Source organism: Sinocyclocheilus rhinocerous, unplaced genomic scaffold (assembly GCF_001515625.1).
Source record: "Sinocyclocheilus rhinocerous isolate Xijiao unplaced genomic scaffold, SAMN03320098_v1.1 scaffold1314, whole genome shotgun sequence".
NCBI lineage: Eukaryota > Metazoa > Chordata > Actinopteri > Cypriniformes > Cyprinidae > Sinocyclocheilus > Sinocyclocheilus rhinocerous.
The window spans coordinates 230,263-247,823 of NW_015644118.1; the positions used below are offsets into that span (position 1 = coordinate 230,263).

At 37.4% G+C, this 17,561-nt stretch overlaps 1 protein-coding gene across 1 annotated transcript in view; it reads left to right on the plus strand.

Annotated features, from left to right (window-relative positions):
- Positions 1-3,181: 3,181 nt before the first annotated feature.
- Positions 3,182-17,561, plus strand: part of LOC107757979 (cytosolic carboxypeptidase 6-like) — a 31,864-nt gene continuing 17,484 nt past the window's right edge. Inside the window, exons 1-3 of the mRNA XM_016575599.1 lie at positions 3,182-3,283; positions 12,883-13,035; positions 17,251-17,413. Of these exons, the coding sequence (XP_016431085.1) occupies positions 3,182-3,283; positions 12,883-13,035; positions 17,251-17,413 (418 nt within the window). The remainder of the gene's footprint in view (positions 3,284-12,882; positions 13,036-17,250; positions 17,414-17,561) is intronic.

Sequence of the window (17,561 nt, forward strand, 5' to 3'; positions counted from 1 at the left end):
CAGTGCATATGGGCGCCGCACATAGGGGGGCGCTATTTTGCTGAAATCATTATGTGAAAATCTTCTTTAATAAAACATTATAAATAATCAAAAGCTTAGTTGTTAAAATAATGTAATGAAACATTTTTATTTAACGGTTTTTAGCATTTTTAATTAGTTCATAAATGTATTTACTATAAACTTAAGACGCTGAACCGCCATGTCTCTTTACGACCGCAACAAACGGGAGACTTGTTCAGACGCGCACTTCAGCTTTCCCTCAGTGCGCGAGTCAAACTTATAGCAAAATGTGGTAGTTCTGTATGTTGTTTCAGGGTTGGCATCATCTGAGGTTCTCTGAGGGGTTGGCATCATCTCTTCTCAGGTGTTCTGGATACAGACTGAAGCTTGTGTAAATCCTAGTTACCAGTGGCAAAAACAGAGAAACAAATAGAGACATAATTAGCATAGCTGCTGTTCCAACCAAGCAAAATGGATTTGTTTAACCCAAACTAAAGAATAATAATAATGTGCATTTGATCAGATATAACTGCAGTACAAAATTATGATATGCATTATTTGAATGCTTGGCCAAAGAGATGTGTCTTTAATCTAGATTTAAACAGAGAGAGAGTTTACTCGCGATCTTTACAACATGCATTACATTACATATTTCATGGCACACTCATTTTATGCGTATTTGGCGCCACCTAGTGTTGTGGGTGCATTATTGACATGTCAAAGTCTAGACCCTGAATATAAGACGACCGCGTTTTTTCAGATGTATTTCCAAGAAAAAAATATCGTCTTATATTCGGGACAATACGGTATTTGTTTTTCTACCAGATGAAATCTTGGCAGAAATCTTTAACTTTGCATGGCAAATTTTCCATGAATTATCTCTATAAGTAAAAATGAAAAAATACATATGTTCTTTAAAGTAAATTTTACTTACAGTGTTCTCATTTTATATAAAAATGTGCAAAAAATATGAATAACTTTGAGGCAAATGAATAATGTGTGTGTGTGTGTGTGTGTGCGTGCGCGCTACTGTCTGGGGTCCGCCATAGGAGTTAAAGGGGATGTTATGTGACACACTCCCCCCTTTTTTCCACTTTTTTCTCTCCTGATGAGTTTGTATCCTTCCATGCGCAAGCTAGTGAATGGGCTTTTGCTCAATGACTTGCAGAAAGTTTTCGCCAACACTGATCTTGCATACCCCTTGGCAAATGTGCAGTTGCGCCCCTGTCCATCAGTTTACATCTTGTAAAATGAAAAGCTGTGAAAGTGAAAGTGATGTGACATGTGGCCAAGTATGGTGACCCATACTTGGAATTAGTGCTCTGCATTTATCCCATCCAAAGTGCACACACACAGCAGTGAACACACACACACACCGTGAACACACACCCAGCGCAGTGGGCAGCCATTTTTGCTGCGGCGCCCGGGGAGCAGTTGGGGGTTCGGTGCCTTGCTCAAGGGCACCCCAGTCGTGGTATTGAAGGTGGGAGAGAGCGCACGTACATTCACTGCCCCCACCTACAATCCCTGCCGGTACGAGACTCGAACCCGCAACCTTTGGGTTACGAGTCCGACTCTCTAACCATTAGGCCACGACTTCCCCAAGTGTGTTTGCAATTAACAAATCCATCAAGATGTTTTTAACTTCATATTGTTGCTTCTGGTTAAAATACGAGTCCTATATCCATGATATCGCTTTCTCCAGTGAAAAAGTCGTCTAGTCTGAAATAGGAGAGAAATATGCACAGATCAAGCTCCTGTTTACATGCGAAAACAGTCCTTTAAAATACAGTCATTGAAGTATTACATATCAAATTATTATAGTATAGCCACAATGAAAGTGTTTGAACCTTTGAAATCTGAATTAAAATTAATAATATGTAATTTAATTGCGTAAACCAACTAGAAACTCTAATGAATGCAAATCTGCTGATTTTGAAATGTTTATGACAGACGTCACAGCCTTCGCCCTCACAGCATTTTGATGTTTTTCAACTTTCATTTGCATAAAGTTGAATATTTCACAACTTTTTGATGCTTACTACTCTCTGCTATCAATCCCACAGTCTCCTTCACGAGTCTGCCTCTCATCTCCCATAGAGAATGAATTGTACTGCGTGTGTGATTTTCTGCAGTTCTGACCGCAGAATGTGTGTGGATTTCAATTTGAGCTTATCTGTGATGTTCAAACCAATAACTTATTATCACTTCAAGTACATAACATGAAAGCTTGTGGTTTCACAGCCTCGCCCACATGGAATCTCATTGTTCCAAAATCTCCCCATAGTAATATTTTAAACATCAAATATGTTCATATTCACTGTGATAATATCACTTTGCGCTGTATTTTGCTTTCTGTGAGGTCTGCCAAAAAAGATGAAGGTGTTGGTGTTTTGCCATTGTTTTACTGAGTTGAATTTTTGATTTGTTTGTATTTATTTTAGGTGTTCTCTAATGGGCTTCGATCTGAACCGTCACTGGCAGGACCCTTCCCCTTGGGCCCATCCCACTTTACATGCCGTCAAACAACTCATTGTCCAAATGAACCAGGACCCAGTGAGTATCCATTCTGATTCTGAATCCATTCTGATATATAATATGATTTAATATGCTATATATTTGCATTTAGTCATTTAGTCAAATATATTAGATTAATTTTATTTTTCGTTAAAAAAACTATTTAAACAAAAACATTTAGTAAAAATATCTACAATGGCAGGAGAGGAGAGTTGGATAAAATGTTTAGTTGTAGGTCAGATTTGAGATACCATATTTGAAAGGGGCTCAAATCGAATAGTCATAAGTGTTTTTACTAAACACAAGCAACAAGACCCAATCTGTGCAAGAAACTGGAATTGAGCCTCACTTCTAATTGTCTCTATATATTTAACTAGGTTAGGAGAAAGTATTTTACCGTTGAGCTTTAAAGGAGACATATTATGCCCCTTTTTACAATATGTAATATAAGTCTCTGGTGTCCTCAGAATGTGTCTGTGAAGTTTCAGCTCAAAATGCTCAACAGATCATTTATTATATAATTTTGAAAATCCCTATTTTGAGTGGAAGCAGAAACACGCTGTTTTTCGGGCCTGTGTCTTTAAATGCAAATTAGCTGCTCCTCCCCACCCCCTTTTCCAAAATAGAGCTGCGCCATTACAGCTCGTATCTGCTAAATTCTCTAATGGGCTTCGATCTGAACCGTCACTGGCAGGACCCTTCCCCTTGGGCCCATCCCACTTTACATGCCGTCAAACAACTCATTGTCCAAATGAACCAGGACCCAGTGAGTATCCATTCTGATTCTGAATCCATTCTGATTTCATTTCATTTTCCCTTTTGTGAATATATATAATATTATTTTATATTTTAATATATTATATATATAAAAAAATTTGAAGTTTCAGCTCAAAATGCTCAACAGATCATTTATTATATAATTTTGAAAATCCCTATTTTGAGTGGAAGCAGAAACACGCTGTTTTTCGGGCCTGTGTCTTTAAATGCAAATTAGCTGCTCCTCCCCACCCCCTTTTCCAAAATAGAGCTGCGCCATTACAGCTCGTATCTGCTAAAAACATCTGTTTTGGTTCTGATTATCTTGTTTATCTCGCTGAAATCATGAGTTTTAAACCATATTTGAGATCCCTTTGCCACGTCACCAAGGGAGCGAAATCTGACGCGCTCGTTTTCTCAGATGCTTGCAGAAAAAGGCTTCCCAAAACAAAGTTACTGGGTTAATCTTTTTCACGTTTCCTTGGTTGGTAGATGCACTGAGGACCTGATTATAGCACTTAAAACCTGGGAAAGTCCGATTTTTATGATATGTCACCGTTAATAAAAACACACTTACACACTGTCTTTAAAACACATGGTTATGTATAGTATGGATAACAACCTGACTCAGCATATAGGAACCAATGTACTATTCAAAGCAGCTACAACTTAGCATTTTTCTCAGTGAGTGTATCTGTGTGAGTGTTTGCACTCCCTCTGCCCAGGTGAGTCTCCCACACACACTTCACTCAACTTGTCTTTTGTTTGAGAAAGCACCGCCTCAACTTCCTTTATGTTAATTATAGCAGAAGAGTGAGGTTGTTGGATTAGTGAAGGTCAGATGCTGTTCTGGGAATCGCCTGCCCTTTCCTGCTCTTTCACATCCTGATAAGACCGGCAGGCACACTCAGGAGCGGAGGGCAGCGCCACGCGGCTTAACCTTTCCCCCAGGCCTGACACACTGATCTGTATGTTACTTCACGGCAGAGTGATCTTCTCATGTCTCTCACATCCCGACAAACACACACACATGTGCTTCATTACACTGTGAGATTAGATGTGAGGAACGCAGTTGAACACTTTCCATGGGTCCTCAATGGATCCAAGCAGCAAATAATTGAAACAAGCAGCTTTGCAACTCTTACTTGATCACTTCGTTTGATTGAGCACCCCAATCACCTTAAAGGGATAGTTCACCCAAAAATGGAAATTCTGTCATTAATTTCTCAATTAATTTATTACTTCAACAATTTATTTTCTTTCGTGTCAGTCGTCGATGCGCGTTCACGACAGTACTCTTGTGAACGCACGTCGAAGACTGACATGGAAAAGAAGAAATTGTTGAATAAAGTCATTATTTTTGTTTTCTTTGTGCACAGAAAGTATTCTCGTAGCTTCATAAAATTAAGGTTGAGCCACTGATGTCACATGGACTATTTTAACAATGTCCTTACTACCTTTCTGGGCCTTGAACATGGTAGTTGTGTTGCTGTCTACGCAGGGTCAGAAAGCTCTCGGATTTCATCAAAAATATCTTAATTTTTTTGTTGAAACTGTGATACTTTTTCAGGATTCAAAAGAACATTTATTTGCAATAGACATCTTTTTTTATTATTATAAATGTCTTTAATGTCACTTTTGACTTACTTAATGCCTTTTTGCTGAGTAGATTTTTTTTCCCTTTTTCCTTTAAAAAAAAAAAAGTCTTACTGACCCCAGACATTTGAATGGTGTATAATAATTTGATTTGGTGATTGTGAGTGTATGTGTATATTTATTGTGTGTGTGTGTATATATATATATATATATATATATATTGATTTGTATTTGGCATTTTCCATAATGCCTGTTGAATTTCTCTGAATTGTAGTTCAGTAAAATTCCACTTCCTTTCATTCCAATTCAAAATCCAACTCTCACTGTCTTACTGAGTTGAAATGAAATGAAAGAGGCAGCTAGTTTACACAGATGTATAAGATGCTGGTTTTATGAGGAGAGAGTGTATGTAGGCAGGAGAGAGGGACTCTCGGGAGAGGTAAACATTTCATAGCTCTCTCTGAATCCCTCACTTTGTGTCCTTGTTTCATTCCCTTCTGTCCTTTTAAAGAGATTTAGTGGGGTTTGGGAAATCACAGTGCCCCTTTCTCTTTTTTTGTGTAGTTGTTGCTAATAGCAAGCTCACACTAAGTTTGAGTAGTTGCCAGTTTAAGCACATGAAGTCAGAAGTTCACCTATCACTTAGAGGGGTCACCAAGGGGACATAACCAGGAAAATGTTATTTCCCCTGTATGTAGTTAGTCATTAAGCTGATGCTTTTATCCAAAGCGACTTGCAGTACACTTATTACAGAAACAATCCACCTGGAGTTTAGTTGCTCAAGGCAGTGTACCACAAATCCTGACAGCCCTCGACGAACCACAAAGATGTCACACATGAGCATTGAAATTAACACAGTGTTGATACAGTAATGCTTTTGGCTTGCTGTGTATTAACAGTGAAGATTTAAATGTTGAACAAACAGTAAATGCAGAACAAGAATGTTCTAGAATGGAGCTGCTTCTCAAATCTTTCCTTTGCACCACAAAAGCAGTTTACCTGGCAAAATCTGCTCCTGTGTGTAAATATACAGTATGTTTGTGACTTCTATCCAGTATAAAACTAGGCAGTGTGCATTTAATCATATTAATATTATTGGGTTGGGTATTAATATAGATTTCCTGATATGTCTGATTTTGCTGCAGTTTTGATTCAGTTCTGTACATTTCAGCTATAATGTCCATTTTATTACATATGAAAGACATCTTCTAAACTGTTGATGTAAATTTTACAGGGGACACCCTAATTTTGTACATTACAAAAATTACATTTAATAATAGGGCCTAAATTATTATGTTTGTGTATTTTTTTCCATAAATACAATAGTGTTTTTTTTATAAAAATATTGATATATTTTATGGAAATATTCTGTGAGGATAACTCCATTGAAAGATGTGTTTTCTTGTCATTATTGTGTGGTACATGTCTTCGTTATCTTATCACATACTATTTGGACTTTAAACTCCAGTAAAATGTTTATTTTGTCATGGGGAATCATTTTTATTGGTTCATATGTCTTTTGTATCCATTCTGATGCCTCTTAGGCTTGATTTTAAGATTCACCCCACCAAGTGTTAATCTTGGGAAATCAAGAGAAATCTCAACTTGCAGAATGAGAAGTATTGAGTATGCTATTGTGAGATGAGCCTATATGACTTGCTAATGTCTGTGAGGCAGTTTAGATTTGGATGGAGTTTTGGATTACTTGTGCATTTGTTGTCGTTGTTTTTGTTGTTCAATATGGGTTTTTGACTGATAAATACATCCCAGTATGCACAACAGAGGAGGAAAGATCAGGATGGGGAAACACTTCCCTCCACAACATCACACTGAGTATCTCACAGCTATACTGACAAATACATACAAATGCAAACAAGCACACTCACACATACACAAACACAAACACATACAAATATGCGTGCCATGCGAGATCTCAAGCCAGACTGGCATTGGCTGTGTTCTCTATGGGTAATCACGTTAGACACAGCACAGATCAAAGCTATGGGATGTCAATCTCTGTGCCAGCCCTCTGACAGGGGGGCAATGCCCACTGCCCACTGGCACATTCCACCAATATGGTACACTTTGGTCTCACATTATTTTTAAAGCATTAGAGGCATAACTCCCATGTTTTTTTGTTTTTTTTTTTATAGAGAGAGAAAGAACTGTTAGATATGTCTGACAAACTATTATATTACAAAAAGTTAAACTAGAATGAAAAGTAATTAGTTTTAAATTTGTAATTAATTAAGTAGTTTTAATTAATTCTTTTGTCAGATATCTGTATCTTAAAAAAAGAAAGAAAATGTATTTAACACGATTTGATAATATTATTTTGACCCATTCTACAGAATTTTATTTCATTTCATTTCATTTTATTTTATAATTTTTTTTCTATTTCTATTTTTCTATTCTATTCTATTCTATTCCCAAAAAAATGTCTTGTGATGGCAAAGCTGCATTTCAAGTTTCCAATCTTCAGTATCACCTGATCCTTCAGAAATCATTCTAATATGCTTATTTAGTGCTCAAGAAACATTTCTAATTATGAATATTGGAAACAGTAGTGCTGCCTAATATTTTTGTGGAAACCATGATACTTTTTTATCAGAATTCTTTGACTAAAGGTCAAAAGAACAGGATCGATAGATTTATAGATAAAATGTCAAATATTTTATATATTATTTACATATAAATATATATAAATAATATATATAATTAAATATATATTTGTCAAATATATATAGATTTTTTTTAACAATGTAAAAATCTTTACTTTTGAATTTACTGCATACTTGTATAACAGTATTAATAACAGTATTAATTTCTTAAATATTAATTTGTATATGAATATAACACATATATATTGTATATGTGTGTTATACACACACACACACACACACATATACAAGTTAATATTAATTAATATTGTGTGAGTCCTTGAATCTGACCTGATATTTCACCAGTATCAGAACATTTAATTTTATTTCCAGTTTTAAGTTTATTCATTTTTATTATTTTTGTAATAAATATTTTTGTCAATTTATTGTTTGAATACAATAGCAAAATCACATGAATTAGGGTTGTTGCTTGTATTTACATATTGCTAACAGGGTTGAAAAATACTTTTTTGAAGGATAAGCACCTCCTGGTTTTTTTTAAGAAAATGCATCCTTCCACACAGACACACTATCATATTCAGCTGCACACAAACACTGTAGCACAGATAGTAATTAGTCTGCAAGACTGCAACTAGTTCAACAGCAGACAGAGTTCAGTGCCAAGTCAACACACCAGCTCCCCGTTCCCAGCATGCTAACATAGACCATGCTAAGCTAACGCATGTTAATCTAAAAATACTCACCTTTTAATTGCATAAACCTTTCTTGGTTAGCTTGCATACCATACTGAGCCAAATATGTTTAAACCTGTGCTAGCAGAAAGAGTACTTTACACCACTGCTGAAATGATACCAATATAATATAAAGTTTATTGCATTTCTACAACAATTTATATTGGCAATGACTTTGTATTTGCATTGAGGATACAGCTATTTTGGTCCTAATTATTCAGTTTATTAATGCTAAGTGTTTTCATTGCCTTTTTCAGTGGTGTCATTGAAGTTTTTTTTGGTTTGTGCCAGAAACAAGCCCATATTTAGGTACATTTTGAACACCTCATTGATGTGATTTTGGGTTTAATCCATCTCTTTGGGCACTAAAGTCACCTGAGTGGTTTTTAAACCAAAACAATTCGCCATATTACACTCTCGAGTGAGCAGGTGAGAACATGACTCAAAGTTAGTGATGCAGGTGTATATAATCTGTCCATGAGCACTAAGTATTTGTTTAGGAAAAATGAAAGAGAAAGAGAGAGAGAGAGGGAGGGAAAAAATAAGGAAACAAATGGACCTATCTCCTGCGTAAAACGCTGCCCATTTATCATGGAGAGAGAGGGATTCTTTTTGATTGGCTGATTACCTCGATCATTCATCATGGCCCTCAGATTTTTGTGCTCAAGAAACATTTCTTATTATCAATGGTAAAAAAAAAGTTGTGCTGCTTAATATTTTTGTTTAAAACTGATCTTTTTTCATTAAAGTTTAAAAGAACAGAATCTGAAATAGTAACAATTTAAAAATATTTACTTTAACTTTTGATCAATTTCATGCGCCCTTGGTGAATAACAGTATAAATATTGCATATTATATATAGTGTGTGTGTGTGTGTGTGTATGTGTGTGAGAACATATGAATGTCATCACAACATTCAAAAATATTTATTAATGTAGCTATTTTACCCAGCTCGAATTTTAAGCCACATCTGTGTTGAGCTGAAGATCTGTGTAGCATCTCTAATGAAGGAAGAAATTAAGGAGGATGGAAACTGTTGCACTATGGAACGCTGCCATTTTCCACCCTGGCAAACATCTGAAAAGCAAGATATAATCTGAACTCTGTCTGATGAGCTGTCTTTTCAAAGATCACGCACACAGACGCCTTCCATCTTTCCTTTTCGGCTTTCGCGTTGCATGTAATTGTGTGTTTTGACTTCAATCAGAATATTTTCCACATCACAACTGTATTTCAAGTCTTGCATTATCAAAAACCGCACAGACTTTCTTTTCCCCTCATCTGTGGAGAATGGGCAAACTTCTGAGCGAGCAGAATCTGTTGCGTCCTCTCTTCATAGGTATTGCTGATGCTAAGTGCTCTGTGGTTAAATGCATCAGCTTCTAATCCTGCTTAAATCAGCACCATTTCTTAATTCATACAGATAAGCAGAGCATTTATGGGCCTTAACAGCCCAGACTAATTACTATTCCTTAAGATAAGTGCTCGTCCGACTAAATTCTTTTGACCTTCCATTTATACTAAAAGGAACAGATAGACGTTGCCTGCTATCCTCACACACAAAATTTTTTGCATGTAACATTTTTTACATGTACTTGAATATTCAACACGTCAACACTGAAATTATGCTCTATTTTCATATTCCTTAATTGCCCTTAATTGCTTAATTACAAATTCAAATGAACAAATCTGGAGGTCAGAAACGCATGCTAATTGAACAATCAATCAGCATTAAGCTGGCGGAGTATTGTCCACCTTTGATTGACAGCACATTAAGAGTGTGTGATTGGCTGTCTGTTTGTTGACATTGAGGGCTGTAGATGGTGACTGTACTTTTCTGTCATGAACGTCCTTGATATTGCATAAGGAAAATCAAGTCGGAATTTCAAGACGGGTGTAATTTTCACTTTGAAAGATGATGCTTTAATACCACAGGAAGAGATTGGTCATTCTTACTATGCAGTATGTTTTCATGTCCCCATCACATGTCTTTATATAGGGGATAATACGCAATTCACAGTTTTTAAATATGGAAATCATATTATGCTATTTTAATAACCGTATTGGAATTATGTGATTATAGAGGTAAATTATACAATGATTTTATTCATTTATTTATTTAGATAATGAAATTTAAATATTAAGTATTTAATTAATTAAATTAAGTAGTAAGTATTTATTTATTTTAGTATTATTTATATACTATTATAGTAGTTAATATTTTGGGTAAGCTTTTATTTTTACATTAAATGGATAGTTCACCCAAAAAATGTTTGCGCTCAAAAAGTATTCTCATAGCTTCGCAAAACTGAAGTTGAGCCACTGATGTCACATGGATTGTTTTACCGATGTCCTTACTACGTTTCTGGACCTGGGAACATTGCAGTTGCGTTGCTGTCTATGCAGGGCTATGAGCAAGAGATAAGGTGAAGGTGTGAGTAAAGTCAGCGGCCCCACCCCGACTTTGTAATGCACTGCGAGTATGTGGGCGATTAGAGAGTCACGCGCCTCTATTGCACACTGGGAACCCCTTGAAGGAGCTGATGGAGCTACCTTAACAGTGACCAGTGCCTCTCTCTCTCTCGTTTTCCCTCCTCCTCTTTTTTTTTGTCTGTGTGTTGTTCTCCCTCTTCCTTGCGGGCTCCATCCATCAGACTGGCATGCGTGCAGCCGCCCCGCTCTCAGCCACCATATTTCACCGCCTGCCATCAGAGGCCTGACAGCCCTGCGCTCACTAGGAAATTGCTTTGGCTGTGAGCAGAATTTCAAGCACCGGGTACTGCCCGATCTCTCCCCCCACTCGCATCTCTCTCGGTCTTTGACTCCTGATGTTTCTCTTTCTCTCTCGCTCTCTCTCTTCCTTACTTCTGCTTTACCTCCCTCTCCTGACGACCCGCGGGATTCGAGGTGCGCTTCGGAATGCGTAATGAAAAAAAGAAAAGGTTCAGTGTAGATGGAGAGAGCGCGGGAGGGGGTCAAAGGGTAGAGGAGTCGGCCCTATTATGCCTGCATCAGATGCTTACAATGTACACAACGGATGGAGAGAGATAGGCAGCCTCAAACAAAATGGCCATTACTTTGTTGCCGTATAGATAGGCGTAGCAAGCTGCTCCTTTTGATGCCTTGTCACCGAAGTGCTGTGACTCACTCTTTCTCTCTCACCCACACACAATAACACACACACAAGGCGCATCAAACGGCAGCCATCCTCCGCCTGGCGACACCTCGTTCTGCTCGACAGCATGATCCTCTCTCGACACAAAACCACACACAAGTGTCTCTCTCATCATCTTGCCAAGCGCAAGCTTAATGATGTGGCAGCCATGATGGAGCGGCAGTTTCCTGCACTGCATTGCTGTTAGACTGTAACTGAGACAACACAGAGCCAAAATGGCGTGTGGGAGGCTTGAGAGGGGGCGTATCTGAAGGATTGTCCACTGTTTGAGCACTTTAAAGGCTTTTTTTGAGGATGTAAACACTTTTCACATATTTATATGTCTGTTTATACTGTTTTCACAGAAGTATTACACGTGTTCGTTCTTCTTTGTTGAGATGTTTCTTTTTGGTGACACTTTGCCATTTGTTTCCCGAATTGAATTTCTGCTCTGTGAGTTTTTTTTTTGCTGACAAATATTATTGTATGTGTTTCCCGGTCCATATTAATCATTTATTCTGCATTAAGCGTCTGAAATCCGGCCCATAGTTGAGGTAGTGAGGCATGCCTGCTTCGCTTGCTGACTCAGGAGCATGAATTAATCCCTCTAAACTATGGCAGTTGTGACAGCTGTTCTATAAAACACCCAGGAGTGTTGTTGCTCTTTCACAGGACTGTGATGAATAATGCTGTGCTTATTTTTGCACTCGGAGCATCAGTGATGTGAAACCACAGCATAGTTTGATAGTTTAATATTTAAGATGTTTGCTTGCTGTTTTTCTATGGACAGTCAATCTCTTACTGTCTGTGTTGTCATCATCATTTCTTGTTCTTGTATCCAGTTATGAAGTTATACTACTGTTATGTACCAAAACATTTGGGGTTGGTAAGATATGGATTTTTTTTGGGGGGGTGGGGACATGTTTGATGTTTCTGAAAAAAAGTCTCTTAAGTTAGACTGCATTAATTTGATCAAAAATACAGTAAAAATAGTATTTTTGTGAAATATTAATTTAAAATAACTGTTTCCTTTTTTGATAGGATTTGTTTTAAAATGTAATTTATTCCTTTAATGGCAAAGCTGAATTTTCTTTCATGTCACAAGATCCTTCAGAAATCTTTTTTTTTTTTTTTTTTCAAAAGAACAGCAATTATTTACAATAGAAATCTTTTGTAATATTATAAATGTCTTTACTGTCTGTCATTTTTTATCAATTAAAAGCATCCTTGCTGATTAAAAATACACATTTCTTAAAAAACCTTTCTGACCCCAAACTTTTGAGCTGTAATATATACAGTATATTATGAATATGAATGTACATATTGAACAATCCTTAAAACATTTTAAACATTTTTTATAAAGATTTTTTTTTCTCTTTTGTTGATAATGTGGTGATTTATTTATTTCTTTTAAATATTGTTCACAGTATGTGTTCTGCCTGTTTATCTTTCCACTTGTCTGTCTGATCTCTCTCAATCATTGTGTCTCTCTCCATCTGATTTACAGAAAGTGAGTTTGGAGTTCTACATCGACGTGCACGCCCACTCCACCATGATGAATGGCTTCATGTATGGTAACGTCTTTGAGGAAGAGGAGAGAGGGCAGAGACAGGCCGTTTTTCCTCAACTCCTATGCCAAAACGCACCTGACTTCTCTCTTGTGAGTTTCATGGGTATTACCATTTTAGTGCCTTTTACCTTTTAGTGCTCTTTTGTTAAAAACACAAAGAAGTCCCTCAAACTGTTGTAAGGTTGCCTATTTGTTAGTCTGTTTGTTTGTTTGTTTGTATATGTATATATGTATATGTTTCCTGCATAAACACCTTGGCTTAAAGGTAGGGCTGCACGATAAATCGCATGCGATATTTAACGCGCATCTTGTCAGAAAGCCGGTTCTGTAATCAGCGGTAAATCTCCATCACGTGTGTGCTTTCACATTGAGCAGCATTAACTACACAGAGCCGTTGTTCACTGACGAGCTGCGCAAAAAATCGCGCGAATATGAACGTTTCACTCAAAAATGAAAATTGTGTCATAATTTACAAGTTGTTTCAAACCTATATGACATTCTTTCTTCTGTGGAACACATTTTGGAAAATGTAATGTTTTGAACCACAACATTCTTTAAAATATTTTGTGACAATTTTTAATTTTGGTTGAACTGTCTCTTTATTGTATTGAAGCATATGCACTAACTACTAGGCTATAGATTACTCCAAATTCTGAAAAATACAGTGTGAAATATCTTATAAATTGTTAATACGTTACTATTTCATTATTTGTTACTGCATGTAGATGAAAATTAAGAATAGCAGCATAAATGTAGCGCATGACATAACAAGGTAACATTGAAGTTCCAGTCTGTAGTTACACTGATGGGTTCCTTCTTTTCTTCAGCAAAAGAAAATCATTGGCTGAATTTCATCTCCGTCAGCCTTTTCCCTCTCAGCTCTATACTCATTAACAAACAGCGCATGGAAAAGCGTTATTGGTATTTTCTCTAAAAATTCAATACGCTCCATAAATTAGCAAATTTTTTGTTTCCAAGACGAAGCGCATCAACACAAGCTATTTTTCCAGGGGATGGCAAGTAACCTTTTCAATCCTGCAGAGCAAGACAATAACCAGACTCAATATTGCTGATGGGGTGTCTATATGAGAGGAGCAGAGACACTTTAACCATTTGCCACGGTGAAGCTCTTTTGGATGAGTCGGGAACCGCATGCTGATGAGGACACGTTTATATACGTCTGAGAAGATACATGAACCATCCGTACACCCAGTGCCTTCATAACACAGAGCTAGAGAGACATTATTGCGTCTGCTCATCGGCACAGACCGAATCCTCCATATCTCAGCCCCCTTTTCATTTTTTCACTTGACAGCTATATTAATTGGTAATTTCCACACGGTTTTCAGTGTCAGAATGGGATAACATGAATCAAAAAGATTGGTTGGTCTTTATTTGCTTTGTTTGTTTACAAATTTACTTCTGGTTTATTTGTCGTCTGTTTTCAGAAGGATTGTTTGGATGGATGTGTCTTCCAGCTCATTGCAACCCTTCCACTCTTTCAGCATTCTTCTTTCTTGTTCTACCATTCATCTGGGCTCCATTATAGTTTCCAGGGGCTGTTTCTATCTTTGGTCTCATCATTATGATCATGGTGTAGTGAATAAAAGCAAATAGATGGATGGAAAAAGCAAAGATTGATAGCAGACTGATTGATAAACTTTTGGATGATAGAATGAATAGATGTATGGATAAATGAACGGACAGATGGATGGATAGATACAAAATGTATAAATTAATATTGATTAATCAATTAATATGTTGTGTGGTTGGATCGATTGATAGATAAATGAATATACACAAAATGGATACTGGAACTGATTGATGGATAGATGGATGGATAGAAGGAAATGTGGGTAGATAGATGGCTAGTTAGGAAGATGAGATAGGTAGATAGATAGATAGATAGATAGACAGACAGGTAGACTGACAGGTTAGAAGATGATTGGAAATATGGGTAGATAGATGGGTAGATAGGTAGATGGTAGGAGTGGGCGGTATGACCAAAATTTTGTTTAACGGTATGACAAATTTTATTTCACTGTAGCGATATATTATAGTTATTTATATATGTAGTTATTCTGAAAATGGACAAAAAGGGCTTTATATAATAAATAAACTCAAATACTTTAGAAATGAAATGTACCTTGTTAGATTTTTCTTTTTCTTTTGTTTGGTAAATTATTTATTTACACTCTAAAAAATGCTGGGTTGTTTCAATCCAACTTTGGGTCAAATATGGACTAATCCAGCTGTTGGGTTAAATCAGGGGTATCAAACTCAGTTCCTGGAGGGCCACTGCCCTACAGAGTTTTAGAGTTTAGAATTTTCATTTTTGGGTGAACTAACCCTTTAACAAGCAGGTTGTTAATTATCACGGCAACTGCTTGCATGTCCACATTGAATGCTTTTCTCATGTGTAAAAATTAACTGTAACATTACACATAAGAGGCAGAAAGATGCAGATAACTAAACATTATTTAAGGCTGTTTCTATTCATTATGACATTGATATATACAAACTGTTGCAGTCAAGCTTAATTCATAATGCTCCCTCCGTTGTGGTTAATACAGTTGCGGTTACTGGGCATGCGCACATCAATATAGCGTAATTTTTGTCACGCTGAACAACAATTACTAGGTAGATGGGTAGGAATGTGGATGGGTGGATAGAAATATGGGTAGATGGATACAGTAGGTGGATGGATGGATGAAAATATGGGTAGATAGATGGGTAGATATGTGTAGACAAACAGATAGAGGTAGATAGGTGGATGAATAGAAATATGTGTAGATGGATAGATGGAAAATTGCTAAAGTGATTAATAGATGGACAAGTAAATGGATGGATGGACAGATGGATGTGCTTGTTTCCTGGAGGGCGGTGTGTGTGGGTGGGTGTGTAACCTCAACACTGCACTGTATTTTGCTTACCTACAGTTTTACTCCAGTGATGGTCCCATTGTGGAGGTCCCCCTCTCCCCTCCCTGCGGCCCCTAATGCTCTGTGTCGCTCTCTTTGTCAGCATGCGGTTCCTCCAGCCTGCATCAGTGACCTTCAGCATGCAGGAAGTGTGACATTTCAGTAGCTCAGCCAGCAGAATGCAGGCAGAGGACTAACCTTTACTGCCCAGTCACCCATCAAGAACTCACAGACTTCTCTCATTCTTACACAAAGAGCCGCTTTTCACAGCCCATGACTATTCTCTGCCTCACCGAAAAAAATGTCACCACATTATTTATGATCCTCTATAAATGCTGTTTGTGTTTTGTGCGTGTGTGCATGCACAATTTAAGGGTAAGCTCTGTCTTTTTGGATCTAATGCATCGTGTGTTTTGAAGCTAAGCTCTCTGAAGCATCGTTACGAGTTTGTTGTGTGTGTGTGTGTGGTGACAGGAGGGCATAGAGGGCATAGAGGGCAGGTCTCCAGCTGGCATGTTGCCTTCTCTCTCTGCCTATTCAGCACAAAACCATCCCAAAGTTCATCCGGCATTTTGAGGGAGAGCTGCCTCTGGAGAGAGTCATGTCTCAACTGCGCTTAGCCACCAGCAACGCATCACACTGACACTAGATCAGTCACCTTTCTTGGGCAAAAGCAAACATTTACTAACCATTATAGCTGAGCCATGGAAATGCGCAGAGAGTGCAGTGTAAGTAAGCACACAGCTGCAGGAAAAGTGGAGAGAAGGGAAAAGTTGCCAGCATACTTAAATACTTCTGTAATGGACAGAGTGGCATAAATTATCAGGCCAATCCAATGTGATCCGTAATTAGTTTCCTAAATCCAATCAATAGCTTCTTTCTTGTGGCAACTCTGAGCCTAGTGTACGATAAAATGGGTTTGTGGGGGAATCTTTTCAGGCTGACTACTGTGCTATTTTAATTTTTTTGTCAGTCACCAAAAGTTGCTGATATCTTCTGAGCGTATGTTTGTGGTGGTCTTATGAAATTAGAAAAAAGGAAGTCCCTTCTGCCACAAATTGGACTATCAACACTATATTTTTATTATCAATTCATTTTTTCTTTTGTATTAGTTTTACATATTGATTTATTTTATATGTTGTGGTTTCTGAGTAGGTGAGTTGTTTACTCCTTCCATTTTCACTAGTTTGACCCATTCATGCAGATAGGTGGGCATTGAAAGGGTTATCAGCCAATCACAGCAATGATTTTTGTGGTTTCCCTACTCAAAAAACACACAAACAACATCCCTGCTCCCAAGTATGTCTCTTTGTTTGTCTCTATTCTCTGTGTTTTAATGTGATTAATTATTCTGTTGTGTTATGTCTGTGTGTGTCCTCTCCAGTCCAGTACATCGTTTAACCGTGATATGGTCAAGGCTGGTACTGGCCGACGGTTCCTGGGTGGTCTGTTGGACGACACGTCATACTGCTACACGCTGGAGGTCTCCTTCTACAGCTACATGACAGCAGGAAGCACCTCACCTGTGCCGTATACTGAGGATGGCTGTATCCTTTCATTCCTCCTCCACCTAATAAAATAACACTAAACTCCAATTGTTTTTGGAAGTTGAAGTTGTAAGTAAATCAAGTCTAGTCAAGTCAAGTAGGCTTTATTGTCATTCCTCCATATGTGGGGACATAAAGTGTACTGTTC